At 37.6% G+C, this 19,039-nt stretch overlaps 1 protein-coding gene across 5 annotated transcripts in view; it reads right to left on the bottom strand.

The window, feature by feature from the left end:
- The window catches only part of PRR16 (proline rich 16), a 292,995-nt gene that overhangs the window by 99,160 nt on the left and 174,796 nt on the right, over positions 1 to 19,039 (bottom strand). For 2 of the 5 annotated variants that reach the window (XM_024995060.2, XM_059888699.1), the window contains exon 3: positions 8,489 to 9,882. In XM_024995060.2, coding sequence (XP_024850828.1) covers positions 9,127 to 9,831 — 705 coding nt within the window. In that variant the 5' untranslated portion in view covers positions 9,832 to 9,882 and the 3' untranslated portion in view covers positions 8,489 to 9,126. Of the gene's footprint in view, positions 1 to 7,872; positions 7,977 to 8,488; positions 9,883 to 19,039 lie in introns of those variants that run through there. The other 3 variants (XR_001500638.3, XR_001500637.3, XM_059888698.1) reach the window with 3 other exon arrangements.

A 19,039-nucleotide genomic window follows, 5' to 3' on the forward strand; every position in this document is an offset into this window, starting at 1 on the left:
GACTGCTATTAGCAATATTTACTTATACTTAAGTCATAAATCACTGTGATCAAATAACTTTTGGTTCTTAGTCTTTTGGGGAGGTACCACACCATTTCAGTGTAGTCAAGTATATCACACTCTGTTTAAGGCAAAATAAGAGTTAATAGTCAAATTTTACTAATATCACTGACAATGTTTTTAACCACAAACACAGACATTCCTTTTTTTAAACAAAAGCTTGATGATTTAATCTCTTATTTGACCAAACATTTTTAGGAGTTATAAAGGCCCAGTGGTATTAGACTTTATTTAATTTGATAAATTATATTATAAATGAATTTACTCATGTACTATTAAATATTATCATAAATAATTAAAATTAAGCTATACTTGTCAAAACAGTTTAATAAACTGGACTCAATTGTAGTCACCTTGAATTTCTAGCATGTTCATTTTCTAATTCACAAAATCTAATAAGTCAAGAATGAGAGTTCTACATTTGAACTAAGAGGGTTCTAAAAAATTATTAGGCTTACTTGAAAATAGTAACTTAAAAACTATGTAAAATGATTATTTATAAATGAGATGAATAAAATATCATTAGCATCAAACTAGGCAAAGACAACTCAATCCATGATTAATACAGAACATGGTAATTTGGTAAGAAGTATAAACTGAGGTTTTACTATTAGCAAAATACTTTCACATTCATTAAATCATTAGGGCCTTATAACAACATGTTGTAAGGTATCCTTTAGAGGAGAAATACAAGGACTTCCCAGGTGGCTCACCATTAAGGAATCTGTCTGCCAGTGAGGAAGAAAAAGATTCAATCCCTGTGTTGGGAAGATCCCCTGGAGTAGGAAATGGCAACCCACTCCAGTGTTCTTGCCTGGAGAGGAGCCTGGAGGACTGTAGTACATGGGGTCACAGAGAGTTGGACACGACTGAGCATACACACACATAGAAAAAAGTTTAGGAAATTGGGTGCTAGTAGAGGATGGTTAGTCTATCAGTATTACTCTGGTAGAAATAATACGTGTGGTATCAGGCAATTTGGGGAACAAGTACCTCATGAAGGTATAAACAAAATAAGGCAGAGGAAATGCACATCAGGAAAGAGACATGAGCTGGAAAATAGTGGGAATTTGAGCAAATAAAGCAGAAGAATGATGGAACTTTGTATGTAACTCACTCTGTCAGCAGAGCTTCATCCTATGCAAATACTATAATGGAATTTAAACCAAGACATAAAGTAAACAGTAATTAGCTATGCTGCCATACATAATTTACTTAGCACCAACCTAGAGGAAGAGTTTGGGACGTGTTTCTGATGTATGCAAAGAATGAGGTGGAATGATTTGGTGATTTTTGTCTGCTCAATTGTGCTACAGGGTACAGACTTCTTGAAACCTAAAACTGCCTACCCGTGTTGCTTCATCCATTTTTACCTTTCAGCACTGCTGTCTGAGAAGAATGGAAGCTTACGGTTCTGATGCCATAGACATTCACTTGGGGTTTGAGAAATTGCAGCATCCTTCTGCTGATCTTAATCTTCTTGCCTCTTACTTTGTAAAGGAGGACTGGGTGAGCCCAGAGTACACACAGGCAAGTGGATAGTGACTCAAGAACTCTGTGCTGTGTTTAGTGGCTCAGTCATGTCCGACTCTGTGTGACCCTATGGACTATAGCCCACCAGGCTCCTCTGTCCATGGAATTCTCCAGGCAAGAATACTAGACTGGGTTGCCTATTAGGTAGAAAATAACACAGTTAATCTTCATTTGAAAGCCAGTTTCAGACCTAGTTAAGCAATTTGACCAAGAACACATGGGAAATGGGAAAACTGAACCTCAAATCTAGATCTTCTGGTTTCAAATTTACATTTTTATCCTATAAATTAACATTATAAACATGACATAAGTTACATTATCTATGACAAATTTCTGTAGTAGAAAGTCATATTTTTTTTTACTAGTTGGGGTAAATAAGTTGTCAAAGGTTGATCTATCGTTATGAGGATAGCTATTCATATAGTATCCTAATATACTGAAAAATTCTTCATTCAAAAATTGCACTCCTCAAATGTTTAAATAAAACATATATGTTGGTGAATAATCTCAGAATTCAACTATGATAGCTAGTCAGTCAGTTGAGTCGCTCAGTCGTGTCCGACTCTTTGCAACCCCATGAATTGCAGCATGCCAGGCCTCCCTGTCCATCACCAACTCCCGGAGTTCACCCAGACTCACGTCCATTGAATCAGTGATGCCATCCAGCCATCTCATCCTCTGTCGTCCCCTTCTTCTCCTGCCCCCAATCCCTCCCAGCATCAGAGTCTTTTCCAATGAGTCAACTCTTCACATGAGGTGGCCAAAGTACTGGAGTTTCAGCTTTAGCATCATTCCTTCCAAAGGAACACCCAGGACTGATCTTTAGAATGGACTGCTAAGGTTGAGATAAAATCTACCTGTCATCTTCATAAATGCTGTCAATTTCCTCCATTAAATTTTTAGCAAGGCTGTTAGAGTCACATCTTTTCTCTCCTTCTTTGTTTAAACTGACATGGCATTGTAACTTATGGTGAGATTAAACAAATGTCAAGTAATATGAAAGGGAAAGAAAAGGAAGTCTGTAACATATTCACATTATACACATGCCAAAAAATTACTCCTTTGGAAACCATGGTTGAAATGACTGGTACTCACCCACATGTGGATATTCTTTCCTTTCTTGAGGATATGGGGATGACAGAAAGGGCTACATGACTAGTTTTGGCCAATGACACAAACAAGGACTGAGGAAAAGGAACAGCTAAGATTCTGCAGTCTCCTCTTCTTCTGTCGTGGTGATTTTGGAAGAGGACGCATGGCCAGGTGCTGGAGACACATTCAACCCAGCCTGGATCACTGAATGGCCACCTGAGGTACACCTGCCCTGGAGAATCTGAGGGAATCAGGGTAAACTTGGAGTAGACGAGAAACAGCTCAATGCTTCTGTGATACCAGTTGTTTGCTACCACAGCATGCACTCGTCTATCTTGGCTTATGTTTTTACTTTCTATCTGCCAGCATCTTTCAAGTAAGTTTCACTTAAATGTCTGTAAGCTTTATAGATGACCTGTGCACAGTGCAGGGGCTGTGCTTTGAGCAGTCCTGAGAAGGGGTGAACAATGTGGGCTGTGGAAGCTGACTTCCTGCCTTACAATCCTGCTGTGACCACCGCCTGGCTCTATGACCTTGAACAGCAGTGGCACAGTTTCCTCATTTGTACAATGTAGATAATAATACAGTGTCTAAGACATGGCATTTTTAGGAGGGAAAAATGATATTATGAGGGAAAAATAACACAAAAACACACAGAAGAATGACCCAAGGCAAACCATTGATAAGGGCTAGATAGCATGTATTGTCAACATCAACTCTAACCTACCCAAGGGCACACGATGTTTTATTTAGCTGACCCCAAATTCCCTTTGGTGGTTAGGATAATTGACAACTACATCATCAAATAGTTGAAAAAACCTATCTATAGTCTAATAACAAAAGGATGGAAATGCTTTTATTAGAGCTCTAATGCACTGGTTCTTTAGATAGATCCACAGAGTGGATCTATTAGCTGTCAGGGTCAATGTTAAACAGATGAAACTCCTAAATGAAATACCAGTAATGGAAGTGACACAGGTAGTGTCAAATGGTATTACTACTATAAAATCAGAACTTGTTAGGGGAAAAATAATCCAGAATAATAGACAGCCTTTGAACTTAAGATAAAAAACCAGAAAGGTAACGCCTCTGGTATAACACATGAGAAAATGAAGCTTGAATTATTCAACAGCTCATTCATTTTGATGGTAGGGAAATTGCCTGAAATCCCTTTCACATTCTGCAAAGATCAAACATATTAGGAATGTCAAAATAATATTAGACATCCCCTTTCAAGAGTCAAAATAACTCCTCAGAACAAAGGAAAAAAAGGGCAAAGTTCAGGGCTCTAAAGAACACAATTAAATGCTGATATTGTGGGGAAAAAAACATGGAAGTCCTGCTGGTACTATTAATAAAATGCCAGCCAGTCATTTACTAAGGGGTCAGTTTTGACAAAGCACTGAAACTGAGGTTCTGGATTTCTTCACTTTTAAATCAGGTTAATAATTTCTATTTTATACATTCATATGAGAATTAGAAAAAGCTAATGTATGTAAAGTTTCAGAAAAGATTAAAAATATTAGTTTACCCATCTTTGATCAGTCTGGAAGTCACAAGTCATAAGCAAAGTTTCCTATGTATTTTGCTTGGTCTTCACATAGTTCTATATCCCAGGTTGATCTAACTATGTTTTAAAGAGAATATTGTTTGCAGAGCTTCTTTATGTTCCACTGTGCTGCTGCTGCTGCTAAGTCAGTTTAGTCGTGTCTGACTCTGTGTGACCCCGTAGACGGCAGCCCACCAGGCTCTCCCATCCCTGGGATTCTCCAGGCAAGAACACTGGAATGGGTTGCCATTTCCTTCTCCAATGCATGAAAGTGAAAAGTGAAAGTGAAGTTGCTCAGTTGTGTCTGACTCTTAGCGACACCATGGACTGCAGCCTACCAGGCTCTTCCATGCCAATGCCTTCTCTGCTCTAGGTTTATCCAAAAGGACCGGAATGATAAATCCAAGTGCTTCCAATGAAATAACACCCTTCTTAAGGGATGCTCCACTAAAATGCAGCTAATGCAGTTTTATGGGTTCCCCTGGTGGCTCAGTGGTAAAAAAATCCACCTGCCAATGCAGGAGATGCAAGCTTGATCCCTGGGTCGGGAAGATCCTCTGGAGAAGGAAATGGCAACCCACTCCAGTATTCTTGCCTGGGAAATTCTGTGGATAGAGTATGGTCAGCTACAATCCATGGGGTCGCAAAAGAGTCAGACATGACTTAGCGACTAAACAGTAACAATGCAGTTTTATGTTCAACACTGCTGCTTGCCCAAATGGCAGTATCACACCTATCATTATTTCAGAATCAGGCAACTTACACAATTCTAAAATCGTGAAAGGTTTAGTCTAAAAATTTGAATACAGTGTCACAGTTCCATATGGACTTAAAAAATGTCTGTGATTTTGCAACAGTATCTAGTAAACGTCAGATTCTGTGTACTTTACTTAATTATGTGATATGGAATTTTATTGCTCATAAAGCGTTTCCTCACTTAGAAAACATCACTAGGTACAAATGCACAACAATGCAATCTTTTGCTACAAATTTGAGTGTACATTACAGCATGTGAAACTGGGGAAAGACCAGAGAAACGGGAAAGAAACCCGAACCAGGACAAATACAAGACATTGCATTATTGCCTATATTCCATGGGAAAAAATTCAGTCAAGGCAGTGATTCAAGACTTGATTACATCATTCCCAGAGCAATTACATGTGGAACTACTCAGCCTTTTCTTCACGGAGCATCCAAGAGCTATAATTAGAACATGCAGATAAAACGTCCTGCAGAGTTTCAGAGACTGTGTAGCTGCTGTTTTTGGTGATGTTAAAAGCAACTACTGATTTGTCTAAAGAAAGCCATATAATGTACAGTGCCTTATTCCTTTATTCTTTAAGCAGTTAGATGCAGGCATAATTCAAACCCAAGATTTTTCAGGTTAATTAAATCGCTTCAGTTAATGGCAGACATCTTTTCATAGACTATTATTAAACTAATAGGAGGTATGAATATAATCAGACTGAAGAGTGGGGAATTTCTTTTCTTCCATGCCCTGTATTTTTTAGCAGGTATTTTATATTTAGCTTAAGCATGGCCTAAAAAAATCAGTTTTATTTCCTTTTATAACTCCTATAACTACTGAGAGATGGAAGAGAACTTTGGTCAACTTTCTTTTCTTTTCACCACTTAGCAGTGGAGATACAATAACCTCTCATCACAAAAATGGGACCATCTGTGTTTAAACTAACAAGACAAAATTTTTCCTTGTTGTTCAGTTGCTAAGCTGTATGTGCATGGACTGCAGCATGCCAGGCTTCCCTGTCTTTCACCATGTCCCAGAGTTTGCTCAAATTCATGCCTATTGAGTCAGTGATGCTATCTAACCATCTCACCACCTCAGCCTCTGCCTATTTTTCTTATTCCAATTTAATTAATGGATATAGGTTTTTGAGCCATATGTTCTACCTTTCACTATAAAGAGATGCGGTCATAAGCAGTACTACCACTTTTATCTTGTAGAAACATTATCTTCCAAAGGAATATGGAGGTCAGCTTTTTGGTATACTACTCCATGGAGTAGAATAAAAGAGTTAAAATCATGATGTGAAAAAAGACCATGCTCTTAAAGATTTGGGGAAAAAAAAATCCTGCTTTGGTATATTAAGGAAGAAAAAATATAGACCATGTTTTACGATGATTTAATAAATGACATGCAGAACTTGCATTTCAGAATTTAAATTTCAAAAGCAAGAGTTGGCTGATTACAAAAACTGCACTGCCACTTACGACACTTTAATTGCAAGTTTCCAGGCAAATATTATGACACTCTATGTTAATTACTTTCCATGTTTTACAAGTTTATATATATTTAGAGGCATGACTAAGTTCCAGTGAATGTTAAAAAATTATTGGGCAAAAAACCCCTATTGGCCCAATATATTCTATTCTATACATTAGTGAAAAAAAATAAAATAAAAAGGAAAGGGAACAAAAAACTAAAAAGAATGCCCAACACTTGCTGTAATCTACCATTTAATGTTGACTAAGTGATAGACTGTAATAAGAGAAGAAGGTCAGCAACTGTAACTGTCTTAACGCTGAGGCTGAACGCAGCTTTACAGGCCAGTAACTTATAAATGTGTTAAATAAAAACAGGAGTTGTGGTTTTGGCATATGTCACTAATCAAACACAAAAAGATGATCTTTTATGAGGTAGCTTTGTCTAAAATTTGAGGAAGAGAGATGGCTTTGAACTTCAGAGACTGTGTCTAAGCATCTGGCTCAAATATCCTTAACCAGCAAGCTTAAATCATCCAGCTTATTCAACTTGCTTTAGTGCAAATGAGTTATCTGCTCCATGGATGATATGTGACTGTTAGTAAGATCAATTTTGAGGTCCAGGTTGGTTCCAAGACATCACAAGGTTCAAAGTCTCAAACTATAATTATTAGGTCACAGTAATTGGCTGTGGAAGAAAGAGGGCCTGAAGAGAGAAAAGAGCAAGTCTTCTACTACTGTAATATAAAAAGGCCTATCACCAGATGGACATTTGAAAGGATGTAAATATTTAAATCTAGAAAGGTGATAAAATCCTGGGTTTACTTATAACAAGCCTAAATGAACACATTAAAACATTAAGAATATATGTGTAATTCTGATATTCAATAAGTCAATTATTTGTTTACCTGGCCCACATTTATTAAACATACGGATCATACAGTTAATACACTTTACATTCTGGTCTTTGATTATTGGTCTTGTGTTCTGTAAGTTTCTGAAAAGTTGGATTTATTCTGCTTGCATTATCTTCATGTCCAACACACACACAACAAAAATCATGCAGAGTAAATTTTCAACATGATATCTCTATTTTTTTTTCCTTATTTCATTGTTCCTTTAAAAAATAAACTTATTTTCTTTAGGAAATTATGCTTAAAATATATTATCACTTTAAATAGGAAGTTGTTCAAAAATAGTATTCCAAATTATTATGATATAACTTGAAAAAGGCAACAAAGAAATATGATTGAAGAGTACCTCTCTGCAGCAGCAAAAATTAAAGTTTTGAGATCAAAACCCAAATATTCAAAAGTATTACAGTATTCTTTTTTAAGTTGCATAATAATCAAATCTCCACTAAAGACTCCCTCTACTCCTGCCACTTTATGGACACATTTTGCCCAGGCACTTACCTTTCATCATGATTCTAAGGGAGTAAACCCATTTCTCACTCCAGGGCAAATCACACTATCAGTCCAAATCATGGTAGTTAAGAATTGGGTAAGTATCACCTAAGCTGACAAATTAAAGAGAAGCACATTTATTGGATATTAGAAGGAAAGGATTTCCTCTCTCCCTTTTATAGAATAACAAAGAACCCTGGCATATTTCACCTCTGAAGGGAATCAGCTTAAGGCAAATGCTAAAAACATCCTGTTCCGGAAACATCTGTATTTTCCCGTATGATTCGCCTATAAAAGAGGGACGCCCTTGGGGAGGCAGAGAGCCTGATGATGCAGGAGGTGAGTCATCCCACTGCTTCAGTGAGCTGGTTTATGGAGCGTCCGGGAGGCATGCTGAGAGTGAGGGGGACCTTCAAGGGCTGGCATGCACTAGATCATCCTTGAGGTGCCAAAATGGAAGCACACCATATGAAAATGTGTACAGTCCTATTTAGTACCTGGATTATGACATTTAATTTGAAACATTCTGACTTATACTCACAGTGATCTCCAAACTCTGTCAGAGTTGCTATCCATTTTGATGTAAATTACCATGTTAATTACCACTGAGTGAACCACTGCTTCATTTGAATTCCGAGGAACATTTGGTTTTGTTATTATTTACCGTTGTTTATTGACATATATTTCCACAGACCAAATCTTTCATTACATATATAGGTGGACATAGGATCATAATTGTATAGCATAGAAAATAAACCTTCTTGTATCATCCTCAGCATTTAATTATGCAAAACTAGTGACAAACATCTTTAGAAAAAAATAATAAAACAGTCCTTCAGTATTAAAATTTCTTATTAAAAAGCATGACATTGAAGTTAAGAGTATGGCATGTTATTAATGCATAGATGAGTCAGGCATGAATAAAATGAATCTAATCCCATCTCTTATAGTAAATCAAAATCTTTGACATCTACAGTTTGTAATGGGTTAACTGTAAAAAAATGATATATTCAGTTTTTTCAATATTCTGTGGTTTCTGATCATGTAACTTTTTAAACAATGAATACTCAGGATATAAACAAGGTACTGCATACTTACCAGGTGATTTTTATGTCACTCTGCTGAATGCAGGATAAATATATTTGGGCTTTTTATTGCTTGAGTAGAAAGTGCTCATTACTTATTATTTTATGTTTATAATATAGAAAAATTTTAAAAAAACACAAAAAAAACAACAAAAAAAATGCTTTTAAATGGCATACATCACACTGTTGTAGTGGTAGACTTCCTCAAGATCGTCTTCTGTGGTTTTGGTGCAATGGGAGGAGGCACAGTTGCAGGTCTGAGGGGCGGGAAGCTGTTACTGTGGCTTATTCCCAGCCCCCCGTTTTCTAGTGGAAAAGGAGGGAGATGAGGGGGAAGTGGGTGGGGAGGGCCTTGGGGAGGAAGCTTTCCTGGTGGGTGGACGGGTTCACTGTGTAAGTGGACCTCCCTGTTCTTTACGTGATACCTGGTGTCACAGTCAGGACAATAGCCATGGTACTGGACTTTTTCATTAAACCTTACTCGTTCCCGAGGCCCAGCTTGGGGGCACCTGTCTTTTTCGGGTCTGTGCATCAGAGGCTGCCCGGGAGCCTTGTCCAAGTTACTGCTGGGTTTGCAGTAGATATCTCCATTGGGGATTTTGGTTGGTGCCCCAGGGAAGCCTCCATTTCGCAGAAGGGTGCCGTTGGTCTTTACCGGATTGACAGTGGGCACCACTCGCTGGGAGTCTTCACACTTCACGGGTGTCAACCGTGGAGGAGGCGCTGGAGGGTTTGGCTTTCTCAGGACCGTGAGGATAGCAGATGGGTGGGCTGGGGGCTTAATGAGGGGGGCATTGGCCTGCACTTTGATCTTCTCTATGCTGGAGGCTGTTGTCCCGCTTGAGCTACTATTCAGGGTGTCCGTTTTGGAACTGTCAGTCATCTCATCCTCCAGCTGTAGGTCAGAGGTCAGGGTATCGATCTGGTCAACCACCTGGTAAAAAGGACAAGGTAATCATGTTGAATAACGACCCGAAGCAAAATATACCACAAATGTCTTCCTATTTCATAATCAGATATGGGAACAGGGACTAATACTGAATGGTGAATTCCATTGTTCTTAAGTTTTCATTCAACAAATTTAGAGTATCTACCAGAAGAGCACAAACTATTTGATAACATAATGATTTCACATGTCTAGAATATGTTATTTATGTATATGTTCTATCCCTGACTCTGCTGTATCCAAAGATAAAATCTAATACAGAAATGTAACTGATTTTTAAAACTGATTTACAATGTTAGGTTCAGGTATACAACAAAGTGACTTGATATTTTTATAGGTTACCCTTTATTTAAATGTATTATAAAATATTGGCTATATCCCCTGTGTTGTACAGTATACCCTTGTAGCTTATTTATTTTATATGTAGTAGTTGGTGCCTCTTAATCACTTACTCCTATTTTCCCCTCCCCTCCCCTTCTCCCCACTGGTTATTAAACTGATTTTAAACAGAGGAGGGGGCTTTCCTTCTGACTTACCCTGTAGAAAGCATAGGAGAACATTAATCTCATGCTGAAATGAAACAAAGCCTGATAACCTGGAAAAATCAAAACTTTTCTAGAGATTATCAAAGACCTGAGATCACAAAGTAACCAAATAAACTTAACTGTAAAGAGCTCCAAACCCTGTGAGGGTAGACAGGACACAAAGACTGTTCCATCTTTGGCCAATCACAGGGAAAAGATGTAGTACACAAAAGTGAGTAAAGAAAACAGCCAAGACATTAAAGAGCAATTAAAGGCAGGATGTGCTATCATGACAAGGTAGAAACTTGAGGACCCCAGACACAACGTAGCCTGTTCTCACTTGGTGCCCCTTTTTCCATAGGCTTCTCTGAGGGCAGGCAGAGACTGCAAAGAGTCCCTCCTGGGCAAAAAAACTCACCCATTTCCCAGACCTTTCTTATACAACAGAAGCCTTCAGCACTAGGGGGATGGCAAGAAGTCCTCTAAACTCTAAGACATAGGCAATGATCTGCTGCTTCTAGGCTGGAAGAAAGAGGTGTCTATGTCCTTGGTGAAGGAGGTGAAACATTCTCTTGTATCCAGGAATCTACACTACTTTTGTCTGCTACCACCTGGGGGAAGGATCCAACTCATAGCTGCTCAGTATATGCCAAAGACACAAGACAGAATCAGGAAGTCAAGTAAGACTGCAGGCCCATCACACCACAATGCAGGATCAACCCCGAGTGTAAGAGAGTGCTTGTGAAGACATGGAGTTCTAGGCCATGCCTTTCTAAGGCAAGTTGGGCAGGGCCAGCGGAGAGCCAAGGAGTTAAGGAATCCAGCACCTCCTACGACCGGCCAGCTTAGAGTCTCTTCGCTGTTAAGTCATGGTCTGGGATAGTCCCTGGGAAACATAGTCTCGGCTCAAATGCTCAATTTCAGAGCCAGGAAGTTTGACCCTCTGTCATTTACACTCTCTGAAGTCACAGATCTTAGAGACCATTCTCACAGCTGCCGTCCATGTACTATTATGTTTAACTATGAAGGAAGCTATGGGTGACTTCAGAAATAATTTATTTTCAAATGGAATGAGTCCCTTCATCTCATGTTTCCATATGTAGGCTTTTTCCTCCTCTCTGACTCAGGCTGAAGTGTGTTCAACTGTGAAGTTAGCCCTTTGACACAAGATTGGGCTCAAAATGAAGACATCATAACCAACCAGAAGGTAGAGAGGACATGGAGAATCTACTTCTTCCACATGTGAGTCTTCTGTGATTGGTTAATACTAGTACCATGAGAGCTAGGCCTTCAATTTTAGCTCCTGAATCCACATTCACTTCTCTCCATCTTCCTTTCTTTGATCCCAGTCTGAGCCTTGCCTCCCCTCTCAGTTCTATAATCTCAGTGATCTTTTAAAACACTGAATTGTGTTTTTGTCATTCCCTGCTTAAAACTTTCAATACCTGCTCATTTCTTCTGTGATACATATCAATTTAACATGGTGTCCAGGGGCTTGCAAAGTCTCAGTGTTGTTCTGGTAATTGTTGAATAACTGGCTCTTAGGGATATGTGTGAATCCTGATTTAAAGAGTTTGCCAGTTTCCATGGTGTGGTCTCATGCCACGGTTAACTTCAAGTGAGTAAGGCAGCATCACTGAATGTAAGACTGGGAAGAAACATGTAAGTGTGTATCATTATAAATAGTTTCCACCGTACCAGTAGAATAGACATAAACTCAGGAGTACAAATACATATTAAAATGTAGTAAAATAATTAGGAATGACTAGAATTAGACAAAAAACTTTTCTTTTTAATGTAATGTATTTAATATAGGTTTGTATATTTCGATTTTCAATAACAGTTATTTCACAACTGGCTCACAAGATTTCTGAAAATAAAACAATTAGCCCTTTTTAGCCAGTATGAGACAGTACTCCTAATGACCTTCTATATGTTGTTGTATGTGTATGTGTGTGTGTGTGTGTGTGTGTGTGTGTGTGTGTTAGCCATTCAGTCTTATCTGAGTCTTTGCAATCCCATGGACTATGGCCCACCAGGTTATTCTGTCCATGGAATTCTCCAGGCAAGAATACTGGAGTGGGCTGCCATTCCCTTCTTCAGGAGATCTTCTCCACCCAGGGATCAAACATGAGCCTCCGGAATTGCAGGCAGATTCTTTACCACTTGGGCATCAGTTGTTGTTGAATCACTAAGTTGTGTCCGACTCTTTGCAACCCCACAGACTAAAACACACCAGGGTTTCCCGTTTTTCACTATCTGCTGGAGTTTGCACAAACTCATGTCTATTGAGTCAGTCATGCCATTCAATCACCTCATACTTTGTGCCCCCTCTCCTCTTGCCCTCAATCTTTATTAGCATCAGTATGTTTTCCAATGAGTTGGCTCTTCGCATCAGTTTGCCAAAGTATTAGAGCTTCAGTTTCAGCATCAGTCCTTCTGATGAATAGTCAGGGTTGATTTCCTTTAGAATTGACTGGTTTGATCTTCTTGCTATCCAAGGGACTCCCAACAGTCTTCTCCAACACCACAGTTTGAAAGCATCAATTCTTTGACTCTCAGCCTTTTTTATGGTTCAACTCTTACACCATACATGACTACTGGAAAAACCATAGCTTTGGCTATATGGACCTTTGTTGGTAAAGTAATGTTTCTGTCTCTCTCTTTTTTTTATCTCTTCTTTTTAATTCGCTAAGTTTGTCATAGCTTTTCTTCCAAGGAGCAAGTGTCTTTTAATTTCATGGCTACAGTCACCATCTGCAGTGATTTTTCAGCCCAAGAAAATAAAATGTGTCACTGTTTCCACTTTTTCCCTATCTATTTGCCATGAAGTGATAGGAATGGATGCCATGACCTTAGGTTTTTGAATGTTGAATTTAAGCCAGCTTTTCACCTTCATCAAGAGGCTTCTTAGTTCCTCTTCACTTTCTGCCATTAGAGTGATTATCATCTGCACATTTGAGGTTGTTGATATTTCTCCCAGCAATCTTGATTCCAAATTGTGATTTATTAAGCCCAGTATTTTTCATGATGTACTCTGCATATAGCTTTTAAATAAGCAGGGTGATAATATACAGCCTTGATGTACTCCTTTCCCAATTTGGAACCAGCCTGTTATTCTATGTCCAGATTTAACTGTTGTTTCTTGACCTGCATACAGATTTCTCAGGAGGCAGGTCAGGTGGTCTGGTATTCTCATCTCTTCAGGAATTTTCCAGTTTGTTGTGATCCACATAGTCAAAGGCTTTAGAGTAGTCAATGAATCAGAAGTAGATTTTTTTTTTTAATTCCCTTGCTTTTTCTATGATCCAATGGATGTTAGAATTTGATCTCTGTTTCCTCTGCCTTTTCTAAATCGAACTTGTACATCTGGAAGTTCTTGGTTCACATACTGTTGAAGCCTGCCTTGGGGAATTTTTAGCATTACTCTGCTAGCATATGAAATGAGTGCAGTTGTATGGTAGTTTGAACATTCCTTAGCTTTGAGAACCCTCTATATTCAACTCAAATAATATTCCCTTTCTTTTCTCACACTTCTTGATATTCTTTTGGATCCTCATAATTGCCAGTCTGCTTCCCACCCTAAGGCATTTGAACATACTATTTTTTCTTGAAATGCTCTGACTTCTCCTCTTTGTCTAATTAACTCTTACTTTTTATAAAAATCTTAGCTCAGGAGTTAAACTTGTGAAGTACATTTTCCCCTCCTACTGCGATTTCCCTTATTGGTCTAGTTAATTTGTTAAATATTCACAAGAAAACATTTCTTTCATTTAAAGTTATCACATTTTTTTAATATTATTTGTTTAGTAGTAGATGAGCATTGGAATAATGTCTTCTCTCTAAATCTCAATCTCAGTGAGACTGAGGACCTTGTTGGTTTTACTCTTGTGAATGTGTATACCATTCACAAATATGTGAATGGTATACAAAAGGGACTCAACAAAACTTGTTGTATGAATTCACTGAGGTTGTTTCTTTGATTCAACTGTGAGCAAAAGCACTTCTTTTTCTATTTGATTTTTGAAGGTGTTACTTTAAAATTCATAATCACTGAATTCTAGAATCAAATCAGGGGAAAATGACTTAGCTATAAGTGATACACAGAGTTCAGTTCAGTTACTCAGTCATGTCTGACTCTTTGCAACCCCCACGGACTGCAGTATGCCAGGCTTCCCTGTCCATCAAAAACTCCCAGAGTTTTCTCAAACTCATGTCCATTGAGTTGGTGATGCCATCCAACCATGTCATCCTCTGTCGTCCCCTTCTCCTCCCGCCTTCAATCTTTCCCAGCATCAGGGTCTTTTCCAATGAGTCAGTTCTTCGCATCAGGTAGCCATAGTATTGGAGTTTCAGCTTCAGCATTATTCCTTCCAATGAATATTCAGGATTGATTTCCTTTAGGATGGACTGGTTGCATCTCCTTGCAGTCCAAGGGACTCTCAAGAGTCTTTTCCAACACTACAGTTCAAAAGCATCAATTCTTTGGCCCTCAGCCTTATTTATAGTCCAACTCTCATATCCATACATGACTACTGGAAAAACCATAGCTTTGATTAGATGGACCTTTGTTGGCAAAGTAATGTCTCTGCTTTTTAAATGATGCACAGAGTAGGTATCACATTCTCTAGCTCTTGGCCAGATATCAAAGAAATTCAAGTGGAAGGACACCTAAATATCATGATAGATAGATGAACATCTTGGCTCATGTGTGCTGTGTACTGTTTAACCCAGAGTGGTTACCTACCTAAGCCTTTTTTTTTTTAATCTTCAGCAAAGGAGAGAAAGCTAGTCTACTGTGAGGAAAGTGAAAATGATTTTTCAGAGATAAATACACTGCCTGGGGCCCTAATGGTTCAGTAGTTCCTAACTGGTTTTGGTCTGTACAGTGCTATTTCCCAAATGCCTAAAAATGCTAATAGAATAACAACAAAAAAACCCAGAAACAAGCAAAATAATGCCCCCATGGAACAGGATATCTAGTGGAATGGCCTGACATCAATGAGGTTCTCAAACACGTAACTGTAAAAGCACAAATGCCCCAGGTGCTTTGAAAGATAAATACAAGCTATTATAAGAGGACATAAAACCATGTGAGAAGGTGGGTGAAGCACTCCTGAAGGAAGAGGTACAGTGAACTGGTAGAACAGAAGTGATTCTAGAAGTCCATTTAGGGAAGAGCCTCTCAAGGTACTTGGATAGAAGAGAACCCCTGAGTGTGAGCAATTTAGAGAGGACTCTTGGCTGAAGGACACTTTGAGAGACAAGGCTGGAGAGTTGGATAGCAGCTACGCTGTGAGAGTCCTAGTTATGTTGTGATAAAGGACTACATATTTTTTAAAGGATTTCGGAAGTGGGTTTCAGAAGTGAGAGAAGCAATATTCAAAGAGACAATGAATTCAGTTTTTCAGAACTAATTAAAGAAGTATGCCGAGTCTCAAGCAGGAAAGCATAAGCAAACACACAACCAGAGATACTACAGTGAAAATACAGAACATTAGAAAGTAATGATTAAAGTTTTACAACCACAAAATAAAACACCAACTATTTATACAATAACAAAATTTAGACTGACAGGAGATTTTCACACAAGCAATGGAAGCCTCAGTAAAATTTAGAAATATGTTTCCTACTGAAAGAAAGAAATTGGATATGGAATATAGTGTAACTTTTCTGTAAAAGTGAGAGCGAAATAGACATTATCCATCAGAGATGAAAAATAATGAGTGAAATAAAATTGAAAGCTCATGTACACACACACACACACTCAAACAATGGGATAAAAGTTATAAAGAAGTCATTCACATAAGGTAAGCTCCAAATTTTCAAAAATCATACCCTCAGTCTCACGAGTAATCAAGCTAGTGCAAACTGAAGAAAAATGAGAAAGTATTTATTTTCTTCTGAGTAGTTTAGGAAAAATGAACCAGTCTGATGGTTCTACTTGATGATGAGGTGAATCGATGGGAACTTTGTATATTGCCAGTGGAAATGTAATTCAGTGCATTGGGAAACTTTTTGACAATGTCTTATAAATTGGATAAGGTTCATACTCTATGGTATAGGTCTTCTAGGAACAAAGTCTGGACTATTCTGGAGGAATTCTAAGAGATGTGCACAGGCTTGAAAAAGCACAAGGATAGTTCTTGTATTTTTTTTTTTTTTTCCTTTTTTGGTTTGTTTTGCCATTGCAAAAAATTGGAAGCAACCTAAATACCTGTTAGTAAGTGATAAGGTAAGTAAATAAAACTAGTTCAAATGAAGTAACTATAGCTATACATATCAACAGTGATAAATCTCAAAAACTTTCAGTTGAGCACAAAAATGTTAAAAAAAATCCACTAAAAGTATAATATATACTGTTTATATGTAGAAACACAGATATTTTAGTTTATACAACATGAAATAATTGATATACATTAAGTTTAGGCAAGAAGGAAGAGGAAAGACTGTCAGGAGACATCAGCTACATAGATGAAATATTTTCTTTTAAAACTTCACATAAAGTAATTATGATAAAGTGTTAACATTTGTTAAGTTCAGGTTATATTTGATATAGTATTTATTTTATGTCATGTGTAAAGTCTTTTATAATTGAAGATAAAATAAATATATATCACTACTTAAATAAATTTAGAAAGAAATACAAGTATTTCTCATAGCTGCCATGTGGAGAACACATTGAAGGCTGCTGAAGTTTATTTACTTGGGGAGTTAGAGGATATTGCAGCCAAGTGAAAGATGAATAAATTAACCCGACAAGGAATACACTGTATCCTTATAATTACACTTCTACGTTTTGCTAACAGAATTTCAAAGTATCATATTGCAACTAAAGGAATTATAACCACAGGCATGATGGAATTAAGGGGAAAACAAAATAAAAGAAAGGAGGACTAGAGAGACATGGTGCAGATATATAGAGGTGAGAAGGCAGCATGACATCAATCAAAAATATAAGAACATCCACACCTAAACATCAGGAGCAAAGGAGAAACGTGTATCTCGAACTTGAAACTGAGTCATCTGTCCAAGTAGAATCTATTTATGGGAATGAAACAGCAAGACTTAAAGAAAGGATAATGCATTCAGTGATCTCAGGAAGTTTTCTTTCTTGTTGGAAAATAAATATGAAGGTTATAAACTTGCTTAAAGATTCTTACTAAAAATTGAACCATTTTTTGAGACAGAAGGCAGTATATGCTTTTGAAGGTATTTGTGTCAATTTATACCCTTTTCTTTGAAAGTAAATAAGATTTAAAAATAACAATAATCATAATTCATCATCAAGCCTGATCAACAGAAAATAAGCTAAAACTATAATGCAATTTTTCTTCTTTTTATGTGGGGTCAGTTGGGTTTGACAAATATTTATTGTACAAATAGTATTAATCTGTTACTATATGAGACACTGAGGATTAAGAAATGAGGCTTCTAGTTTAATAGATACTGATCATATGTACTTAGTGCCTTCCTTTGCAAATCATATTCAAATGAGAGTAAAGAAATAAAAGCAGTAATAAATTCAGAAAATCTTCTCACACTGTGGTCTAAGTGTGATCAGAGATTTTTATAAGTACATGAAAGTGAAAGTGTTAGTCACTCAGTCATGTCCAACTCTTTGTGATCCCATGGACTGTAGCCCGCCAGGCTCCTCTGTCCATGGGATTCTCCCAACAAGAATACTGGAGTGGACTGCTATTCCCTTCTCCAGGGATCTTCTCAATCCAGGGACTGAACCTGGGTCTCCCGCGTTGCAGGCAGGTTCTTTACTATCTGAGCCACCAGGGAAGCTCGTATGAATACTTGAGTGAATTAATAAAAAGGTGGTAAAAGCACTGATGGAGTCCCAGAAGGATTCCAAACTTGAAAATGAGATAGAGAGACAGTAGGCACGAGAGATAATGCAAAACTCAGGGTGTGAAATTGCTGAGTGACTATCTTTCACAATGGAAAATAGTTTGTATCAGATGGTGCAACAAGACTGCCAATGTGCTAACAGCTTACATCCCAAGACAAACTGGAATTCTTGCTGTAAGGAGACTGAACAATGTCTCTGGATAAGAAGGCCCTAAATGTGGTTGGTAGCATCTCAAAACAAAGCTCTTCTCCCCTATTTTTATTACAATAATAATATTAAGTTTTTCCATTGGGAAGGTGATAGAAATGGGGCAAGAGCAGCTAGCCTGTCTTCTAAAGTACTGCATGCCATCTGACATATTCACAATCTTCAGTCAGCATCCTGCCTTTTCCTGTATGTAGGAGAGGCTGATAAAACATCTTAATAATTCCAACATCACAAAATAGAAGGACTAAGATGAATGAACAGATCAATATTAAGAAAAAGTGATAAAGTGACTGTTATTAATTAATTAAGAGAACTTTGTAATAATTTTAATGAATGTACTAGAAGTTTGAGAAGATATTGCAGCTATAAAATAATACAATGTTATAAAAGAAGAGACATAAAGACACATTTGAAGTATAAAACATAAATATAAATGTAAGAAAGAGGTATTTTTAAGAAAATCTAAAAGAATCTAAGAAATATTCCTAATCATAAATCAAAATATTTTTTCAAGGAAAATGTAAGAAAATATTTAAAGGCATGGAACACAAGA

Source organism: Bos taurus, chromosome 7 (assembly GCF_002263795.3).
Source record: "Bos taurus isolate L1 Dominette 01449 registration number 42190680 breed Hereford chromosome 7, ARS-UCD2.0, whole genome shotgun sequence".
In the NCBI taxonomy this organism is placed as follows: Eukaryota; Metazoa; Chordata; class Mammalia; order Artiodactyla; family Bovidae; genus Bos; species Bos taurus.